The sequence below is a fragment of the Alexandromys fortis genome, unplaced genomic scaffold (genome assembly GCF_014885135.2).
Source record: "Alexandromys fortis isolate MF-2015 unplaced genomic scaffold, M_Fortis_MF-2015_v1.1 scaffold_3, whole genome shotgun sequence".
Classification (NCBI taxonomy): domain Eukaryota; kingdom Metazoa; phylum Chordata; class Mammalia; order Rodentia; family Cricetidae; genus Alexandromys; species Alexandromys fortis.
This window is the reverse complement of record NW_026067909.1, coordinates 20,291,040-20,312,492: the sequence shown is the minus strand read 5'-3', so window position 1 is coordinate 20,312,492 and position 21,453 is coordinate 20,291,040. Positions and strand designations below refer to the sequence as shown.

Genomic DNA, 21,453 nt, shown 5'->3' with positions numbered 1-21,453 from the left:
AAAATAGTACTGATTCGAGGGACAGTTTTCCCCCTAACTTTAACTCAGCGTAGTATTATGTAGTATTAGGCATTTAGATTTTGAAATTATGTTCTCTGTAATTAGGAGGGATAATTTTACAAAGGACATTTTCATGCATGTGTAGGTGCCCAAATAGGCCAGAAGAGAGCGCTGTGGTTCCAGGTGCTTGTAACCTGCGCGTAGGCAACAGATGTAAGGAGCAAAGGATGCAAAGGAGCAGCGACTGTGTTACTGCTGAGCCGCTAACAGTCGCCATTGAAAGCAATGAGGAAGTGAAACAGCAGTAACAAACAACAAAACACCAGCCCCACACTGTCTGGATAGAGGTAGCGAAAAAAAGCCGGGTAAAGTTGATGCAGGCTAAAGTTGATGTCTGAGAGCACCCCAGTTTAATGAATTATAAGCACATAGCAGCGATAGGCTGGTTCTCCTTTCTTCATTGGTGAGTGATAGCAAACTTTCCCTCACGCTTTTGATTTCAACATTTGTGATTTGCTTGTGTGTATACTAGTTTCTTTCGTATGCACGTCTTCACTTTTCCCCTATCAATTCAAAACTGCTTGTTCTGTCTCTCCTAGTCAGACCCTTGATTTTAATGTGTGGTGTGGGGTGTGTATGTTGAAACTAGAAAAGGGACTAACGGGGGACCAGTCTAAAGGAAAATTGGGGAGGGGGAAAAGAGGAAAGAGAGTACAGACAGATGGAGGACAAGAAGGAAAAGGAAGGGTACCCGCAGGTGATGGGGCAGGGGACTCAGCATGAGGCAGGGGAGAGGACCAACAAAATTGAAGTATGAACACCTCATAATGAAACCCATCACTGTGTACACCAATTTAACAGGAATACGGTTACTTTAAGCTTTCTGTTGTGCATTGGGTTCCCTAACTGCTGCCTACTTGTACAGGCTGAAGTCATGTTTTCCATTCTGCAAACTTGCCTTTTCTGTCTCTGCACTGGAAGACAGAAGGTTTCATCTAGCTGGTTCCAGTTCCTTGAGAGGTGGTGGACTTGACCATATGTTTGTACTTTACATAGGTCACTCCCACACATCTAATCAAAGGCACGTGCAAGTGTGCACACTTCTTCTTCGGGGAAAACGTCTTCCTTTCTGCCTTCTCTTCCTTTGTGTCTTCCCGGCAGCATTAAAAAATACCTGCAACTGACGGCACCTCCATAGTTTCGGCTTTACCATTTGTGGCCATTAGAGGGCACCATTGTGCTTTTATAGTTATACACCCAAGCCAAGTGCATTCTTTTTTTTAATTTTTTAATTCATTTTACATACCAACCACAGTTCCCCCGCCCTCCCCTCCTCCTGCTCCCTCTACCTCACCTCTACCCCACCCCAAGTGCATTCTTGAGCTCTATGAGTTATGTAACCCTGAGCATGAGTTTGTCATCTGCTGTGACAGTTAATGTGACTGTTTCCCCCCCCCCCCCCCCCCCCCCGTGTGTGTGTGTGTGTTAAGCTTTGTTTTATTCCAGGCTGCGTAGGTATCTTATTATAAACAACATACATATCTTGAAGAGTTCCCTCTCCTTTCCTCTTTTTTTTTTTTTCTTTCTCTGCATAGATCCCAGTCTGGTTCAAATCCTGGATTCTGCACCCTCCTATGTTCTGGAATTACAGGCCAGTACCACCATGCCTACTAGAATGACAGCTCCTTAACTTTTTCTAAGCTAAGGATAGGCCGGCTTCCTCAGTTTCCCACCGAGACCCTGGCATTTTTAGTTTACCTTGCCCGGCTCAGTTAGTGTCCTTATTACAAGCGTGCACAGAATGTAGGTGCAGAGTCTTTTCCTTCTCTGTCCAGATTTTTTCTCACACGGTATTTTCAGACTATTATTTTTGTGTATGTCTGGTATATGTAGGTGTACACATGTGTGTGTGTGCACATGTGTGGCTGTGCACGTGTGTGGATGTACTTGTTCATGTGTGCACACATAGAGGCCAGAGACCAAGATCAGGTGTTTCCTAGAGTGTGCTCCATCTTAGTCTTTGAGACAGGGTCTCCTGCTGTTTTGGTCAGGCTGACCAGAAAGTATGCTCCGGGCATTTGCTTATCTCTACCTCCCTAGTGCTGGGGTTATGAATGTTCACGGGATCCCATGCCTGACTCTCTTAGGTGGTGCTGAGGATCCAGACTCTGTTCTTCATGATTGTACAGCACACACTTTACCCGCTAATCCACCTCTTGATCCCCAGAAACATTTTTAAAATTTTATGTGTGTGGGTGTTTTGTGTCTGTATGTGTGTGCACGTATATCTGTGCACCATGTGCATGAAGCGTCCATGGAGGCCTGAAGAGGGTGTTGGATTCCCTGGAACTCGAGATACAGAGAGTTGTGAGCTGTCATGTGTGTGCTGAGAATTGAAAGGCAGCCAAGTGTGCTGCCAAGTCTTAACGGCCAAGCAATCTCTCCAGTCCCCTCCCCAACTGTGAACATTTTGAAACATGAATTTACCCAGAAAATATTAGAAATAGAAGTCATGATGTCATTTACTGAGCTACAAACCGTTCTAGAATTACGTATGGAGTAATTTTGTTCATTTCATACAAATGTGTTTGTGTACATGTTTGTAGTGGGTGAATTGTAAAAGAGCCCTTAGTATAAGAAACACAAGCAGGCGTTTTAATAGTTATCTGTAGAAGTAGTGAGTGTGTTGTTTAATCCAGAAGATTGCACGGATCTCTCCAAATCACTGGGGCTTTCCTTCTCTCTCGCCGTAGGCATAAATGATGACTCGCAGTCTGCCTTGAGAAGCCAGATATTTTATTTCATGAGTCACAATGGTGAGTACTCCAGGAACTTTGCATTAGGAGCCATTTATTCCACACAATGGCTCTGTGGTTTTTTTTTTTTTTTTATATCAGGACTAGAGTAGCGTTGTTAACATCCACTCTTCTTGGCATAGATTTGAAATGAGATTTAAGAACTCCTCATCCTTTGGTCCCGTTCAGCAGAAGAGACTCCTCCTCAGTACTGGGTGAAGTTGGCTGTGATGTGCTCGTTGTTGAAGGGAATGTAGTAAGCAACTCCTGAAAAGAGGTGGAGGATAACAAATGCCGTGGGGCCTGTCAACTTCCCATGCCAGGACATCAGCCCATTGAGCTGGTTAGAGGGTAAGATCACCGTGGGAGACGTGGGTAGGAATATGAATTTGGGATGTTTAAGATTTCTTTTAAAATGCTTTTATTGTTGTTACTTTATTTGTGTGCGTGTGAAGGCCAGAGGACAACTTGTGAGAGTTGATTCTCTCTTTCCATCATGTGGGTCCCACAAATCAAACTCAGGTCACCAAGCCTAGTGCTAGATGTCTTTACCAGCTCTTGCTAGCCCTGTTTAGGAATTTCTTTCTTTTAAAAAAATTATTATTATTATTATTATTATTATTATTGTGTGTGTATATGCGTGTGCACATGTATGCACACTACGTGTGTAAAGGTGCTGGTGGAGGCCAGAAGAGGGACCTGGGATTACAGGCTGTTGTGAGTCATGTGATATGGCTGCTTGGTACTCTGCAAGAGCAGTTGCTGCTCTTAACTATGAAGCCATCTCTCCATTCCCTAGAGCGGGTGGCCTGGCACTTTCCCTCCCTGTCTTCTTCCATGTGGTAGATGGTTTATTTTCTGCTTGTATTTGCTTTTATCTTGCTTACACATGTCCATGGATTTCTCCTTTCCTACCCTTAGGTTCCCACTTTATGGAGCATGTCTTTGGGGGTTAGCCCATAAGTCTCTTTCCTCTCATGTAGAAACTTTTGTTAAATATTCTCTCTGAAATGTTATCTTTAGTATTAGAAGACTTATCTGGCACCTAGGAGCCATGCAATAAATGACACAAAGTATTTACGAAGAATCTCACTTAGTTTTGGGAGAGTTTGTAAGAAATAGGAATGGCAATAGGCTGAGAACCTTTCATGACAAGGATAGATGGTGTTGATATCTTTTATCTTTTAGGTATTCTGGCAACAGGAAGTAGGACAATCTCGTGCCAAAATGTTTTTGAATCTGTTATCTTTACTTTTACTGTGTTTGCTTCCAGAGAAAGGAACTATAAAATGAAAATACCACCTTGATCTCAAAAAATCATTCTGAAATTTTAAAGGTAGTGGGAGAAATGACAATAACAGCAGCATTTTGAGCACATAATCTGCAAATGGTATTATAGTTAATAATCTTGAACAATTTTTCTAATCCTTACAACAACCCAAGGAATGGTATTTCCATGTTATAGCTACAGAGACTTATTCCTTACTTGTGTACTGTGGGTTATGACTGTGAGAAGCGCTTTCTCCAAAGCCTGTTGCTGCAGTTCATGAATTCTGACGGGCCAGTCTTTCCTAACTGTATGGGAGATGGCAAGCAACCCTGGAGAACGGAGCCTTCACGACACAGCCCTGGCCTCCCGTGGCTCTGATTTACAGTCCTTTTCATGCTAACCGTCAGCGCCTGGTCAACGTGGTCCTTAGGCAAAACCATGCCTCGGGGCTCTTGAAGTGGGAAGATGTCTTAGCATTTGTGCAAATCTTTCAGGAATACTCAGGTTTTGCTGGAGTCTGAGTTTCATTCTTGCCGTGTTTACCACATAGATGCAGTTACAGACACCCCTTTTGTGAGGGACTAAGCAGGTGGCGAGGGCTAGATTTTTGCTGAAGCTGTATTAGAAAGCTCACGTCCTCAAGTTTGGAAACCTGGACTTCGTTGTTTGTTCTGTCAGATTCTAGTCTTGTGTTTTGTACAGGTCCCTTTGACATCTCATGGTGATGAAATATTCTGAAATATTTCTTGCATTCTAAGAGACTGGAATTTTTGCTGGACCTCACTGCTGCCAGCTTTAATAATACAAATTGTGGTCACTTAAGACTTAAGACTGTTATCTTACTAAGTACTCAGCCTATTTGCTTGGCCTCCTTTTCTGAGAACAGTGTAAGAATCAACATACTTGCCTTGAATTTCTCATGTAGTCAACTTTTACAGCCTAAGATAATGCATGGCCATGATATTAAATTCATAAGTTATATACTCTTGCAAGCCTCTCACCCAGAACAATGCATGTGTATCGTTTGCTGACAGCATCAGATACAGAAGTTGAAAGCGACTTCTTAATCCTACCATAAAGTCTGAAAGCAGCCATTTATGAAATCGGAACACTGATGTTCGTAACACCGCTAAATGTTTCTGTAAAGTGCCCCATTCTTTCCCCACGTGACGCTGTCTGTGCTGTTCAATAAAGACAGAGCAAAGCCCTTTGTGAGGGACAGACACACAGACAGAGACACGACAGATACACAGCACACACAAACCACACAGATCAACAAGACAGCCCTCTTCAGGCAGGCACAGATTCAGACCCATGCAACAGAAAGACAAAAGATGGAAGATACAAGTCTGATGAAGTAGAGAATTCAAATCTGAACTTGCTCTCGGTGAAATGGCCTTAAGGGGGAAGTACCTTTATTCCTTTCCTTAACGCTACACTGATGCATTATGGGTTACTTGGGGTTAATCACCAGGGTATAAAATTCCCATCACATCTCTTGGATTTAGTTACATTCCTGTAAAAAGAGTCACTAATAATTGTGGAATGTTTATTTTATGACTATATATGATACTCAGTTCCTATGTATACCCTTATTATAAGCACATACAGTTTCACATTCACCGAGTACATTAATTAAAGAATTAGTAAATGTAGCCTTCCAACTGGAAGAAAACCACATTCTTTTGCTTTCCTTACCTTCCTCCAAAGGTGTTTTGCCACTAAGGAGCTCCCAGTATGTCTTCTGATTAGCATTTTCAGCGATATTGTTGATAGAAGAGACCATAGGGCCCCAAGATGTCATTTTGGTTTCAAATCTAAGAATAAAATGTAAGTAGTACCACTTAGTTAAAATCAGGCAACAGAAGGTAAGATGGAGGGATAGATGTTCAAGTGCTTTACAGAGCAAATAAAAATAATGTTCAAAATAGAAAATGCAATTGACTGAGTTTAGAATCATGCCATTTAAAATAGAATTTCAGTTAATAGATAAAGGAGTTTTTCTTTATATTTTCACTTGAGTAGGTTAATAGGTATTTCCATTTTTCAATAGTCATGTTTTATGGATATGTTTTTTAGAATGGACAATTTAGTTTGCACAGTACATGTTTGCCAGATTCCATGGGTTTATTTCTGTTTGGTGTGGTAAGAACTCCAGACTAATGGGTACCTTCATGTATGTACAATGAAACATTTGTACTCTATATAACATACAGCTCCATGACTCAGTTAGAGTCCCAGGTTTTCCCCTATAGAATATTGCATAGCAATAAAAGGAGTAGCCGTCATAGAGGGCAGTGCACATGAGGATTTGGGGGATGTATTCTACTATCAGTCAACTTTAGTGATGTTTAGATTCTCAGAGGACCGTATACAAAGAACCATGGGAGCTGGTGTCCTTTGCCCCCATAGGTGCATATATGTTCCTCACGTGATTACAATAAAGTAAAATTTAAAAAAAATAAGGACTAAACTTTTAAAGAAGTGTATGCCAGCCTATGAATATGATGAATCATAACTGTTTATACTACACATAGAAAAATCCACCAGATTATTAAATAGCTGATTATATTGTGGTTGTGGAGGCAATTTATTCTTTGTGGGTTTTTTCCTCTCCAAGTTTCTATTATGTATCATCTGTCATTTTTATATTTACAGACGGAAGAAAAATCAGACAACATTAAATGCTGAACTTGTAAAGCATATCCAGAGGGCTTGGGCATTTAGTGTCCTCCTTTCTTTTCCATGAACTGGCATGGTCCCTTGACTCCTAACCTGTGACCTCCCTATCTTCCCCTGATGCTTCCTCTTTTTTGCAAACACTTGACATTTCCCAACATTTAATTCTCCCCTCTGATCCATTTCCATATTCTACTCTTTCCTAACAGGATAGTGGGTAGAACATGAATTTCAAAGACAGTCAAATCCATGGTTAGCTCTGAACTCTATTAGTTACATGTTATGTGATCTTAGGGGGAGAGAGAGAGGGTGTAGGGGAGGGAGAGAGGGAGGGAGGGAGGGAGGGAGGGAGGGAGGGAGAGAGAGAGAGAGAGAGAGAGAGAGAGAGAGAGAGAGAGAGAGAGAGAATATGAATATAGGAATTTGAGTCAGGTTTGGGGATGGCAACCATTGGCACCACTCACTTGAACATGGAGTTTCTGCGCTGCGCTTCTTCTAGGACAGCAAGTAGCACAGATCCACTTTTCACCCTGACCTCGATGGTCACATTGAAGAGCAGGTCAACCCCCCTCAGCTGATTGTTTATGGTGTATATGACGTTAATGTTAGATGCTGATGTGGGGACAGGGGTAGGATGGTCAGTTAGAGTTGGTAACACTTCATGATCTGTGAGGAGCAAAAAGGTCCAGTTTATGAAAGATTTTGACTTATGGATGCAGAAGTCACTGTTATTGGGAACACATTCCAGAAAAGATTTCAAGAAAATAGTAACCTTTAGGTTATTTAACAAACTACTTGGACAACTATTCTAGAATCCTGGCAAGGACTCCGTGTTAAACTTGTGATGTCCCTGGGAAGCAGCTAGGGAGTGAGGCTAAAGTGGCAATGTTTCAGAGGATGGCAGTGTGTTTGCTTGCGTTTGGCCCCTGTAGACTTGGCACTGAAGTCTGTGAGGAGCTTATATGAAGCTAGTGAAAGCAAGAGGAAGGATTTGATAAGGAAAGAAGAATTGAAGGATTGATTTCAGAGACTTCTTCTGGAGTGACAGAAGTTTTAGGAAGGCTCTGTACAGGCAGTCTGAATTTCAAGTATTTCAGTGTTGTATTTGATTGGAAACAAAAATGTTACGAAGTAACATGCAAGGCTTCTACCTCATCCTGTTGGTGTTCTGTGAGTGTCAGGCTGTCATTGTTAGATCCTTAAGGCTTGGGTGAATTTCATCTATGCCAAACCAACAATTGGTTATTAGTCTCCTCTCCTTCTTCCTTCTGCTCGTTTTGTTTTTGCAATGTAGATGATGTTGATTTCTATTAATACTGATTTCATTACTGTAAAGACTGTAGTTTTGCCTGTATGTCTGTCTTCTGATGTTATAAAGAGCAGATAAGACATGTGTGAAGTTTGGCAGTACATTTGTCAAATTCATGAAGCTCCCTGTCCTGACCACGAACCATCTACCTTCTAAAAGTAGGTGTTCAGTATGAGTAGCTGAATTCTGAAGGCTAGGCACTTTGGCTGTGTGCTAGTACACATGATTGCGGGTTGGAGATCAGTGATCTACCTATCTGGGATGAATTGACAAAACAGTCTTATATGCCACTCAGCATCAAACCACATGCCATTGTACTGTAAGTAGCAACTTTATGACATAAGAAGGGAGGTCACTGAAAAGTTCTTACCAGCACCGCAAATTACTTGGGGCACGTCTAGGTAAGTCTTGCCTTTCAAAGAGGGGAGAATTTGAGCAATGGACATGGGGTTTTCGAATTTGCCCTGCTTAATCTCATTGAGTATCCCATTCATAGTCTTCTCGCAGTCCCACTTCTTGATGGGTTGTTCAGGTGTCACCGAGAGAGCCTAGCAGAGAGGGGCAGGCATGGGCAGGAAGAGAGAAAGAGAGGAGAGCTTAGGTATGGCAGGAAGTTGGCTCTTGGGGGTTGAACTTGATCGCTAATCATTATGATAGTCCAAACTGAAGCAGCACAGGGTTTGGAATTGCGTTTGTCCTCCACAGTGTCAGTCCCATGATGGAGAAGGACTGGAGGTACAGTGTGGAGGCAAGGCATTTGCCTCGCATGCATGAGGTGTGGGCACAATCTTCTGCCTAACAATAACAAACAAAATGTTATTTAAAGAAATAAACAATGTTGGGGCTGGAGATGACTCAGTAAGGAGGAGCTCTTCCAGAGGACCTTGGCTTGGTTCCCAGAACCCACACAACAAACAGCTCACAACATCTGTAACTCCAGTTCCAGGGGATCCATCCTCCTCTTATGGCCTTGTCCTCTTATGTATGGCCTTTTCAGGGATTACGCATGCTTATGATGTCTAGACACACAGGTAGGCAGAACACCCTATACACGTAAGACAAAATAAAAGCATTAAAGAAACAAACACTGATAAATTCTTTTAAAAAATAGCAACAGAAAAATTATCTGGTCAATGACTAGAGCCAGGAAATACCGCTAAGATGGCTGTGGACAGTGTGTAGATGTGGAGCAGTAGTAACAAAGCAAACCACAGAAGGCGCTGTAGTCTAGGGCAGGCTGGACGGGCACATGCGGTAGACTGTTTTTGATTGGTGTTGTCAGGCACACCTTTTGGAGGACTTCTCCCAAAGCCTGTGTCTACATAGGCCTGTCAGCCACAGTTTCCACAACCCTGGCCTTCGGATGGAGTCATGGCCTGGGTTTCACCGGACTGCTTGGGAACAATGTGTGGTGGGTGCCTGCACCAGTCAGTCCTTCCCTGACATTCCAGTGCTGAAGGAGAAAACCGTTTCTCTTGCTTGTGTATTTCAGTTGGGGCTGTATGAGGAAACACCAAGCTGTCATTGACCATTTTACATTCCACACAGCAGGAGAGAGTGGGGGAAACCAGTGATGAGAGACAACTAATAGTGGTCCCCGATGTCACCATTTGACCTTTTTCTTCATCTAGCCTTGGACACACCCAGGTATGTGAAATGTTAAATTTACATCTTTAAAATTGAGCTTCAGGTACTTGCAAAATGAGTCTGGATTAGCACACCAAGCAATCCACTTATTCTTGTTTAGTTTTCTATCTTTGGGGTAAATTAGAAAGTACAAGCCCTGCTTGTTCTTAGAGGGCCTATCATTTGAGGGTCCAGTGGCCAAGTGTGGAAGAGAATTTTGCAAGACATGATGTGGCAACTGTCATTGCATCCTCCCTTCCTTTACAGTTATGCCAACTAGAGGCACCAAGTATGGTATTGGGCTTTGTTGGCTAATGACAAATTTGCATGAAACTGGAAAGAGAAACTTGGTGGCAGAGGGAAGTCTGAGATGGTTGTTTCAGCTAGGGAAAGCCTAGGGAAAACATTTGTGACAGGTGTGGTCATCCTGATAACTTTGGAAAATGCAGCCCATAACTACCCATCGAGGCCGCTTTACAAGGCGGTTTGGTCTAAGAAGCACCAGGCAGATACTCCTTAGCAGGCAGGTAGGGAGAAGTTGTGTGCCTTAAGTAACAAGAAATCTATATGGTAAGTGGTATCTGGATATGGCTGAGGTCTTACCCTTTGATAGGAAAAGCTTTTATTATCAGGTGTAATCTACCAGATTGTACCTAGAAAGTGATAAAATCCAAACTGGAATTCCTAAGTGGAATCAGCAAGGTAAACACTTGTGCACTAAATCTGCTAACCTGTTTAATCTGGCACTAAAACCTCAAAACCCCTTAGACAAGGTTAAGCGTGTGACCCAACCCTGCCAAACCCAGCTTAAATTCATTCTTCAGGCTGCCTGCTTTCTGCAGGAATTTCTAGATGTGAGTTCTGGGTATGCTTTTGTATGGTTCAGCTGCAGGAAAGTGGTTTTGTTTCATGACAGAATTCCAGTGACCGAGATGGAGAAGCTGGCTTTGCTCTTAGTCTCCCCCACCTCTGGTATTTTGGACTGGTGATTTGTCTTCACTCTTAGCTTGACACTGACTGTTACATACACTGTTTGGACTCTTCCTAGTTTTAGTGTGTGGTGGGGAACCCACACCAGTATATCTTTTGCTCTGGGAGCTGATTTCCTTATAATAGTAGCTGAGAGCTACACAAAGCTTAGGGCTGACATTGTAACTCCAGCCTTCTCCCTTCCTGGGGTTTCTGAGGTTGGGAGTTCATGGTGCAATTTTTCTCTTAATTTCCCAAGATATTTAACCATTAATAGCTCATTATGGACTAGAGGATTTGACCGCTTGTGACTCTATAATTTCTGATTCTGGTTGTTAAGCTTTCTCCACCATTGTGCTTTCCACAGTGGATTCCTGCTCTAGTCACCGGGGGCTGAAGATGGTGGTGGATTAGGGGCTGTCAAGTAGCATCTTTCCTAATCTAAGCCTGGAGGTACGTGAGGGAGGCATAAAAGATGGACACATACTCAGCTTCTCAGACTCGGCTCCACTGTTTACTGGGTGACTTTTATTATTCATTTGTGTGTGTGTGTGTGTGTGTGTGTGTGTTTGAGAGAGAGAGACAGACATACAGAGTCATCTTTAGATTACTCATGTTAATCATTTTAAATACAAGCCATTGTTTTGTGGGTAAGGTTAAGTAGGAGAGAAAGAACACTTTCCTGGTAAGTTTGAAGCAGAAAATATGAATATCTTTTGGAAGGGCTACTCTCATATTAGTATGTGTGCACCAGAATTTCGATAGTGTATGATTGTTATTAGTAAGCTGATTATTATTGGTAATAAACCCTCAAAATTCTTGATTTGTTTCATTTTTTTCCAAGAAAGAAGAATGAATTCTTTTAGGTTTATCTTCACATTTTATCCATGAGCTAACATATACCTGCATTTTGTTAGTAGAGAAACTGAGGCAAGGTAGTTAAGGAAGTGACCCCAAATCACATTTGTTGGACTTTCACAGGCATGTTAGTAGACATAAAGTCCCTTAGTCCTACAGTTCAGGCTTGTTATTCTGGCCTAGATTAGGAGCATATAGGATGCATTTACCTGCATAGCAAGGCCAGTGCTGTAGGTGTCTCCGATGATGCCATCCGCTCTGACCCTCAAGCTGATATCATCCACGAGAGCCTTCAGTGTCTCACCGAACAGCTCTCTGTAATCTTCCTCAGAGCCTACAGGAATCCTGTTGTACATGCAGGTCAGGGCCAGGGTTGCTACCGCTCCAGTATCTGGAAGGCAGAGGGGAGACAGACCCCACTACAGTCACCACCATAGCCAGTGTTCACCAGTTGCTCACTGTGACCTAGTTACAGAACCTCCTTTAGTTCTTGGGACCACCTGTGAACAGGACCTATAAGTAACTTCATTTAAGAGATGAGGAAATGGGAGCTCAGAGCAGTAAAGTAACTGCCCAAGGCCACACAGCCAGTAAGCAGCAGGGCCAGACTTTAAATGAATACAGCTGAGCAGCTCCGACTTTAAAGCTTTAAATAGTGTAAACGACAGTGTATTAAATCAGTGTAAACGACAGTGTATTAAATCCCGCTTCTCTCATCTCGGTGCTGATCTTCTGAGATGCCAGAAGTTCTGGAAGGCCCAGCGGTCACACCTCAGTGAAGGCGTTTTGGTCTTCCCAGCACAGCAGTCTGTGGTTTATGGTCTGTGGTTCATGCCTGTTTTACTCTGTCAGCATTCTCTGTCCTATGTGTGGTTCCTGGGCTCCGTGCATCCAGCATAGCACTCAGCGCAGAGACTTTCCGTTATTTGCATGTGATACACGTGTGTGGGCCAAATGGGCAAGTTCTGACAAGACTAGAGCAAGTGGAATGCTTTCGAGAAGGCCTTTCCCAGCTCACTGGAAAATCTCAGAGCTCCAGTAAGGGTGCGATGATGGATGTGGGAGAAAGCCAGAGAAGATGCTGCTTTGAGAGGGGCAGAGGACCGTGACAGTGAGAACATGCAGGGGCTCAACAGAGGAAGATCATTACACACAGCAAGGCTAACAGAAGGAAAAAGCATCACAGAGGAAAAGGATTCATTCATTAGCAGCCCAGCGTAGGTAAAACAGAGGAACAAGAAGTTCTCTTGGTCGGTTCCAGAAAATAGCTGTTTGTAGGAAGGATATGTGGATGGGAAAAGGAGAAACATCTTGAAGTTCAGAGTCTGGGAGAATTGGTACAAATTAAGGAGTGCAGGGTAGGGGTGAGGCAAGACATTTATCTCCATTTTATTTGAAGATAACTTGTGACTTCTGTGACCAGTTTATTGTCCCAGTGGAAGTCTGCCCTTAACTCATATGTCCAATAAACATTTGTTCAATGTTTTCCATGCACCCACACCTGCAGGGCTCAGCTCCACCTCCATGGAAGGTTCTTCCTCTTTACTTCCCTCTCCATCACCACCTCTCGTCTACTGCGACACTGATGCTCTCACCTTGGTCAGTGTCTGATAGCCTCAACTTACCCACACCGATGGAGGACTCCCTCATCAGGTTCTTAGCGAAGCGCACTGCTATGGGCAAGGTTGCCTCTGAGTTCTTCTGGCACAGTGCGAGGATCGCCAGACTGGGCCCATAGAAGCCCGAGGCATTATCACCCTGGCCTCAGAAGACAACAGAGAACTGTCATTAGTTCAACACTTACCACACTGGGGATATTTTGAGTAGCAAAGACCGGGGCTTTTAAATAGAAATCTCTAGAAACCTGTCACCATAAAAAGAGACAACATTGGCGAAGGGTGACATCAGTATTTCTCAGAGGAAGAATGTCATCTGGCATCTGAAGAGGGGGACAGTGCTGGCTCTGGGAGGATGGTGGCTGCCCGGTACATGCATGGGGAGTTGGCTTCTCTAGTTCGTTTTGGCTGAGAAGTGAGTCTCTCACTGGTGGGACTGTCAGAGCAGAGGTGGCCTTGTGTCTCTTCCCTGACTTTTCACTCTTCCCACGTCCATCATTTTCCTTTCTGGGTTAAAAATTCGCAGGAAGGACCCTGTCCCCCCTTCCCCTCCCTCCCCGCGGGGTCTTACTTGAGGGTATCCAGTTCTCCATTCTCTTTAGCAGAGTGGGCACTCTGCTTCCAGGGTCCCGGCATGAGGAGCTGAGAGCCATAATGGTGAGGGCGAGCTGCCCGTTTGTCAGGTCTATGGAAAAGAGAACAGAATGACGATGGCAGGCATTCCCAGGCGGAGCGCCCCAGGGACTAGACTGAGTGTTGCACTTGTTTTTTAAACTTCAACTATTTATTTATTGTTATTATTACCGTGTTTGTGCACGCATGTGTGCATGTGTGTGTGTGTGTGTGTGTGTGTGTGTGCAAGCCACAGCACACATGTGGAGGTCAAAAGGCATCTTTGTAGAGTCAGTTATTCTTCTAACATCTTGTGGATGCTGGGGCTCAAGCTCAGATCATCGAGCCTGTGTAACAAGTGCCTTTCCCCACGGAGCCACCTCACTAACCCATCTTTCAGCTGCTGCTCACCACCTCCCCCTTTTAATTTTTGAGGCACTCTGTACCCATGACTGGCCAGAGCTCACAGAGATCCCCTGCTGAGTGCTGGAGTGACAGGTGTATGCCACCATACACAGCATCTCCCAGCCTCATAGCCAGAGCCTCAAGTTCAGGATTTGGGTTTTAAGCAGTGCACTCACGTCATTTTGAAATCTCTCTTTTCCAAAAAAAAAAAAAAAAAAGAAAAAAAAGAAATATGGAAATAAATCTTTGAGGAAACACTGAATCTAGTGTTCTCTGTACGACTCACAGACTGTATAATGAAACTGTTTCGCATAATTAACATATGCTAAGAAAAGAATTCTTGCTGTCGGTTTAGAAAAGAAAGGAGAAACCCCACGAAAGTCTGTGGAAACATACAGGCGGAAAGTGAACCTCAAAGCAGTTCATGCAAAGTGAATAGACCCTAGACTTTGTTCTTGTTCATAAGCAGCAGATTTGAAACCAGAAGCCCCTGCGTTCTGCACTGAGTCTGGAGCTCCCTGTGCGTGCCTGTCCTCCTCCATGGCAATTCTGATGTCACATACCTTTAGTTACAGACGTCTGCAGCTATGTAGGGAAAGGTGAATGAATTGGAGCAGGTGATGATATAGACCCGGGGTCTGGGGGGGCTCCAATGTCTGACCTGCACTGTCGGTGCTCATGAGCTCGTTCGTCAGGCTCTTCTGGGCCTCCGGACTGTAGGTGCCGGCCAGATTCATGGCAATCAGGATGCTGGGGTTTGGGAACTCTGACCTCATCACCGAGCGCTCCATGAGCTTCTGGAGGCCATCGACCCAGGACTGCTGGTCTGGGGGGACAGCTGAGAAAAGGAAAGTCACTTGCCTCACCCCCACCCTTGTTCCTCATCCCTCATTCCCCCCAGTCCTCATCCCCTTTCCCAGAAGTGTCTTTTAGGTCTTTTAGCAGAAGACTTGAGAGTTTTGAGGATCGAGTGACAGAAGAGAAATGCAGAACGTGTCAACATTTCTCTTTAGAGGCTCCTTTCGTCTCCAGCAATCTCTATCTTTGAAGTGATTTTTTAATGTGCTAACTTTAAGCAATACAGCTCAGAAGTATTTCACATGATTTTTCTTTTTCTTTTTTTAATTTATTTATTTATTAAAGATTTCTGTCTCTTCCCCACCGCCGCCTCCCCTATCCCTCCCCCCCCCCCCCCCCAATCCCCCCCCCCTTGTCAGCCCAAAGAGCAATCAGGGTTCCCTGCCTTGTGGGAAGTCCAAGGACCACCCACCTCCATCCAGGTCTAGTAAGGTGAGCATCCAAACTGCCTAGGCTCCCACAAAACCAATAGGTGCAGTAGGATCAAAAACCCATTGCCATTGTTCTTGAGGTCTCAGTAGTCCTCATTGTCCACTATGTTCAGCGAGACCGGTTTTAACCCAGGCTTTTTCAGACCCAGGCCAGCTGGCCTTGGTGAGTTCCCGATAGAACATCCCCATTGTCTCAGTGTATGGGTGCACCTCACATGATTTTTCATCATTGCCTAGAAGTCATTCATTTCTTTTGCATTCATTTTCCTCTGCTCTTCCATGAAGAATATTGATGACTTGAGGCATGCTCTGCTCAGCAAATATTCAAACCTCCTGTGTGGTCATAGTTACCACTAAGTATCTGTCCTGTTCCAGCAACCAGCATTCCTGCATCATGATTCACTGTGTCTCCATAAAAGGTGCATGGACTTGACTCTCAGAGAATCAGGCTAGGAAGTCATGAAAGATGCACGTGCCACTGTCCCTGACTTATGCCCACCTCTTCAGAACCCCTGTAGTGGTTGCTGTTCTACCTCTTTCCCGTCAGGAAAACTGTGTCTGAGATCGCCGCGTCTTTGCTATCGGAACAATCACCATACTCACAGCAAGAGCTTTGGGCTCGGGTGCTGGTTCCTGCCACAGCCCAGAGAACGTTTAGAAGGTAGAGGGTAAGCCAAGCCATGCCACACTTTCTTGTGCTGTCCACGTCTCCCTTTTCATAGACACCAGTATTTGCCAACGAAGTGTGCCTCTGTCGTCTCTTACTTCTGTACAACAGTCTTCTCCAGACCCAGTCACTCTTAAATACCTATGCTGACCCCTCCTACCTTGATGTAACTCATTCCCATTTGCCTATCTGAGTTTGCTTACTGCATAGGCCCTCCACGGTGTGTAAAGGTGCCTTCCAAGCGGCAGAATGATAGGAGAACCAGAGTGTTGGATAATGTAGCAAAGATAATGAGTATCTCTTAACAAATTCTTGAGTAATTACAGGTAGGAAATCTGACTAACCTGTGAATATAGACAGGACTTCTCCTAGGCCAATAGCCTCCTGTTGCTTATCTGCAATGATTTCATTAAGGTTTAGGTGTTTGGTAGGCACTGGCCCATTTCACTGTGCAAGCCCCCTTTTTAGGCTCTTTGGTGGAAATCTGCATTCAGGTAGATATGCTGACTGTATGCATTTGAATCAACCTGAACCTGGGTTCCAGTGAAGATTCCCTGAAATTGTTTGATTTTTAGATAAAGAGTGGACTTCCATTTCGTGGAAATTGTTTTGTTTAATTTTGTTTCTTCTACTCGGGGATAAAAGCGGATTCTGCTATGTAGTAAGAAGGCTGCTAGTTTGTTTGTTCCTGGCTGCTCAGCCCCGAAATAACCACACAGAAACCATATTATTTGCAATACTGTTTGGCCAATAGCTTAAGCATTTTTCTGGCTAACTCATATCCTAAACTAACCTATCTCTCTTAATCTGTGTATCACCATGGTGCTGGAGAGGAGCTGAGAGTTCTACATCTTGAGCAGGCAACAAGAAGTGGGCATGACTCTAGCACATGTGAGCCCTCAAAAGCCACCCCTACAGTGACACACTTCCTTCAACAAGGCCACACTTACTCCAAAAAAGCCACCCTTCCTAAGAGTGCTGTTCCATTTGGGTGCTGTTTTCTTTCAAACCACCACATTAAGGTATTAGAAACTGTACCCTCAGTGAATAGCATGAAGCCTGCAGTTTTTTTTTCACTGATAGAGTCATACTGTATAGTAAGGTGAGCTCCCCTCCTCACAGAACTGGAACTAGCATTTGGGGACTGAGTCTTTCCTAAGTTTTAAGTCACTGCACTTAAGAGGAGATCATCAACACAGAGACTTTAGTGTTAATGAAGTCAGTCTGTCCATCACTCCTGAGGCTCTGCAAGGCGCTGGCCTCCTTCGCAGTCACACTTTGAACCACTTCTCTTGCTGATTCTGTTGCAGCCATGGTGATCTCTTGTGCTACTCTCCTTGAAAACTCCAGCTAACTTGTACTTTATGTCCCTTCTTGCCAAGGAGATTTTTCCAAATTAATTTCCTCATGGCTTCTCATTTCTTTCTCCTATCTACAGAGAGGGAAACCTCCATATGATAGCAAGTGTGGTTTTTGTTTTCTGGGGTCATTGATTGCTGGCTCATATTTTGTGTCATTTAAACATGTTTGTGTTTATGTTTGGGGCTGAGTTTCCTTATTTTCTCTTATTAACACAACTGACCATATGTTTTGGTTTTCCCACGATAGTTTCTCATTTTAATGATCTTTGTAATTTCTTTTTCAAGTTAGACATTATGGTTGCAGATAATTTTAGGGCTAATATGATGATGGTGGAGAGGTAACAGAGAGATGTTGGCTGAAGGGAACAATGTTTCTGTTTGTGAGTTCTCCTGTACCACATGACAACCACAGAACTGGCGGTGATGTACTGTTCAAGATTGCTCACAGAATAAATTTTAGTCTCATTACAAAATAAAAAGGGAGGTGGTGGGTACACAAGTGAGCTTGATTAGTCACACCGTTGTCTACATACTTAGAAACAATATCTCTTCTATGTAATTGATTACAGTGTGTACACTCTTACCAGTGTTCCAGGAAGTAATATATTTTTCAATCACACCACTTACAGTGAACAGTAATGTCAAGTCTTGTAGCTGGAGGTTTCTCTCCCATCTGCCAGTTCCCAGATAACTACTCTGAGACTTAATATTAATTACAAACTGTTTGACCTATTTGCTCAGGTTTATTGTTAACTAGTTTTTACAACTTAAATTAACCCATTTCTATTGTTCTATATTTTACCACGTTTCTATTATTCTATATTTTACCATGAGGCTTGTGTCTTGTTACCTCTCATCTTGCTTTTCTAGCATCTGCTATTGTATCCCTGTTGAAATACGAGCAGCAGGGCTGCGTTCCCAGCACCCCGGCTGCCTGGCTAGCTTATGCCCGAAATAGCAACACACAAACTGTATTCATTTAAACACTGCTTGGCTCATTATATCTAGCCTCTTCTCGGTTAACTCTCGCACCTGGACTAGCCCATTTCTAATAAGGTATGTAGCACCCCAAGGTGCGCTTACTGGGAAGATTCTAGCCTACATCCATCCTGGGTCTGAGCGTCTATCCGGGAGAGCTGAGCATGGCGTCTCTGCTCCAGAGCAGAGCTGTTGAGTCTGAGCTCACTTCCTCTTCCTCTTCCTCCCAGCATCCTGTTCTGTTTACTCCTCCCACCTATGTTTTAACCTATCAGGGCAAGCAGTTTCTTTATTTAATTAACCAATGCCCTTCCTCCATCATATCCCAGACTCTGCCTTCTTTTTCCCTTTATCTTTGCTTTATCTAGGCGGGATTTCCCACCTAATTCAATTCTGCCTGGGTATTGACCAAATCAGATTCTTTGTTAGCCAATGGTAGTAAAACATATTCACAGCATACAGAGGGACATGCCATATCAAAGTCTTTGTGTCTTTGTTACCTTTAACCATTAATGCTTTAAAATTTTGTTTTTTAGTTAGTGTGCAAAAATGAATTTCAAGCTACACAACAGTAACATATATGCACTCTGCCTAGGTTAGTCCCATGCAGGCTCCCAAGTTCTCTGTATACCCCAGTGAGCCCAGGTTATTTGATTCTGTGGGTTTTCTTGTTGTGTCCTTGACCCCTCTGTCATCTATAATAGTTTCTCCCCCTCTTCCATAGGATTCCATAAACTCCTGTAGGTCTGCATCTGTTTCCATCAGTTGCTGGATGGAGCCCTCTGAAAGCAATTGGGCTATGGTGTGGGACAATTCTGTATTCTGTCAATTATGTTTTAAATAAATGCTGACTGGCCAGTAGCCAGGCAGGAAGTATAGGCAGGACAACCAGATAGGAAGTAGAGGTGGGTCAATGAGAACAGGAGAATTCTGGGAAGGAGGAAGCCCATTCCTCCCCAGTCTTGTTCCAGCCACAGAAGAAGGAAGATGTGATTGCCCTGCTGAAAAAGGTACTGAGCCATGTGGCTAACATAGATAAGAATAATGGGTTAATATAAGTTATAAGAGTTAATAAGAAGCCTGAGCTAATGGGCCAATCAGTTTATCATTAATCTAGACCTCTCTGTGATTTCTTTGGGGCTAAATGGCTGTGGAACCTGGTGGGAGGACAGAAACCAGGCAGGACAGATACCTGTGACAACAGGGCTAAGTACCAATCTGGTCACAGGCGATGGCCAGTTCAGGCTACATATCCATTATTGCTATGAGTCTTAGCTGGCTTTGAGGTTAGATACTATGTTCATATGCCGTAGGTCTTTTAGTAGCTTACTCAGGAATGAGCACAGAAGTTTCTCCTTTATGCCTCATTGCAAAATCTGTTATTTGAACAAGGAATTTATGCTATATATCTTATAGAATATATCCATCTGCCTTCCACACAGATATTGTTTTCTGGTGAGTTCACACAGTTCAAATAATGAAAATCCAGATACAGGATTCCTATCTTCTATATAGTGGGCATGGTGCTCAGACTTTTGTTTATCAAACAATTGGAAAACACCCCTTTGAAGATAGTCTACCTTTATCACTGGAGTTGGAACCAAAACAATGTCTACCACCCTAAGAGTAACTATTCAACTGATTCCAGCTTCTGACAATGGAGTGAGAACTGAGTTTCCCCTGGGAAGGATAACACTTTACTATGAGGCTTACTTTGGCTCGCAAAAGTTACCTATATCCCACATGTTTTTGATGTTGTGGTGAAATGCAACTTTAGTGCTCATATCTAAGCCATGAACGCAAAGAGCATCTTTGCTAACATTTAGGAGTGACCATACTAGAAAAGGCCCAAGGGAGGACTGCAGTGAGATGGCCGGACAGTGATGAAAGTGTCTGCATTTTAGTAGAGTAAAGGCTCCCTTCCTTGTCCAGGGGGCCTGCTATAGAGAGAACTCTCAGCACAACCGTGGAAGAGCAGACAGGATTAGACAGTTGGGCCATGTAGCAGGTACTTGAATTAGGGTGGCATCATCTGATCAACAGGGAGAACATAATGGCCTCCTGAACAACACCTCCCCACCCAGCAAAGGGTTGCTCAGCTGGAGGGGCAAAACAATGAGGTTTCCAAAGTTAGGATGGGATCAGCCTGGGAAAGACAAGAGCTGGAACATCTCAGGGTGAACACGTCACTCTGTCATTTCCCAGGGGGATAGACATTTCTCCTCAAAGTTTATTGATGGTTCTTCATGCCAGTTAAGTAGTCCATGAGTATTTTTGACATATTAAGAACAAAGCCAGACTGATTATATTACACCTGCTCTTAAAAATCTTGGAAAAGGGCCCATGTTCTGTAAATAGCTCTGTACCCAAGCTCCTATGTGCAACCCTAATGAAACCCATTGCATAATAAACAGACAAACAGAAAAGACATGAAAAGAGAACTAGGTGCAAAGAGGAAGGGGACAAGAGTGAGCAGTGGGGTGACACATGAAGCAGTGTGGGTTGAATGATCAAAATACATCATATACATATATGTAAGTGTCACATGAAATCTGTTAGAACAAAGAAAGAAAAATAATTCTCAATCTTGGTGTATGTTAATAATACATGAGGGCCTTTAAACAATCCTGAAACCTGTCCTTCCCCCTTCAGTTTCTATATTAAGTGGTCTGTGTGAGGCTTGGATGATGGAGGAAGGTCATTGGTTAATTAAATAAAGAAACTGCTTGCCCTGATAGGTTAGAACATAGGTGGGTGGAGTAAACAACAGAATGCTGGGAGGAAGAGGAAGTGAGCTCAGAGACGCCATGCTCCCCTCTCCCGGGCAGACGCGATAGCTCTGCTCTCTGAGGCAGACACACACGATGAAGCAAGCCGCCAGGTCAGACATGCTGAATCTTTCCCGGTAAGACTGGTGCTACACAGTTTATTAGCCAGTAAGGGCTAAAGCTAATGGGCCAAGCAGTGTTTAAATGAATACAGTTTGTGTGTTGTTATTTCAGGGCATAAGCTACCTGGC

At 43.5% G+C, this 21,453-nt stretch overlaps 1 protein-coding gene and 1 long non-coding RNA gene across 5 annotated transcripts in view; one reads left to right on the top strand and one right to left on the bottom strand.

The window, feature by feature from the left end:
- The window catches only part of LOC126498690 (uncharacterized), a 28,277-nt gene that overhangs the window by 2,080 nt on the left and 4,744 nt on the right, over positions 1-21,453 (top strand). For 2 of the 4 annotated variants that reach the window (XR_007590873.1, XR_007590872.1), the window contains exons 2-4: positions 2,754-2,816; positions 2,939-3,146; positions 9,546-11,703. This is a non-coding gene — a long non-coding RNA (uncharacterized lncRNA). Of the gene's footprint in view, positions 1-206; positions 464-2,753; positions 2,817-2,938; positions 3,147-9,545; positions 11,704-21,453 lie in introns of those variants that run through there. The other 2 variants (XR_007590875.1, XR_007590874.1) reach the window with 2 other exon arrangements.
- Cblif (cobalamin binding intrinsic factor) lies at positions 2,829-16,213 on the bottom strand. The gene is made up of 9 exons (XM_050137550.1): positions 16,032-16,213; positions 14,801-14,977; positions 13,694-13,807; positions 13,132-13,269; positions 11,716-11,897; positions 8,424-8,601; positions 7,209-7,410; positions 5,764-5,882; positions 2,829-3,062 (listed from the first exon to the last, which is right to left on the bottom strand). The coding sequence occupies exons 1-9, from the start codon at positions 16,108-16,110 to the stop codon at positions 3,001-3,003; spliced, it is 1,251 nt and encodes a 416-aa protein (XP_049993507.1). The 5' UTR covers positions 16,111-16,213; the 3' UTR covers positions 2,829-3,000.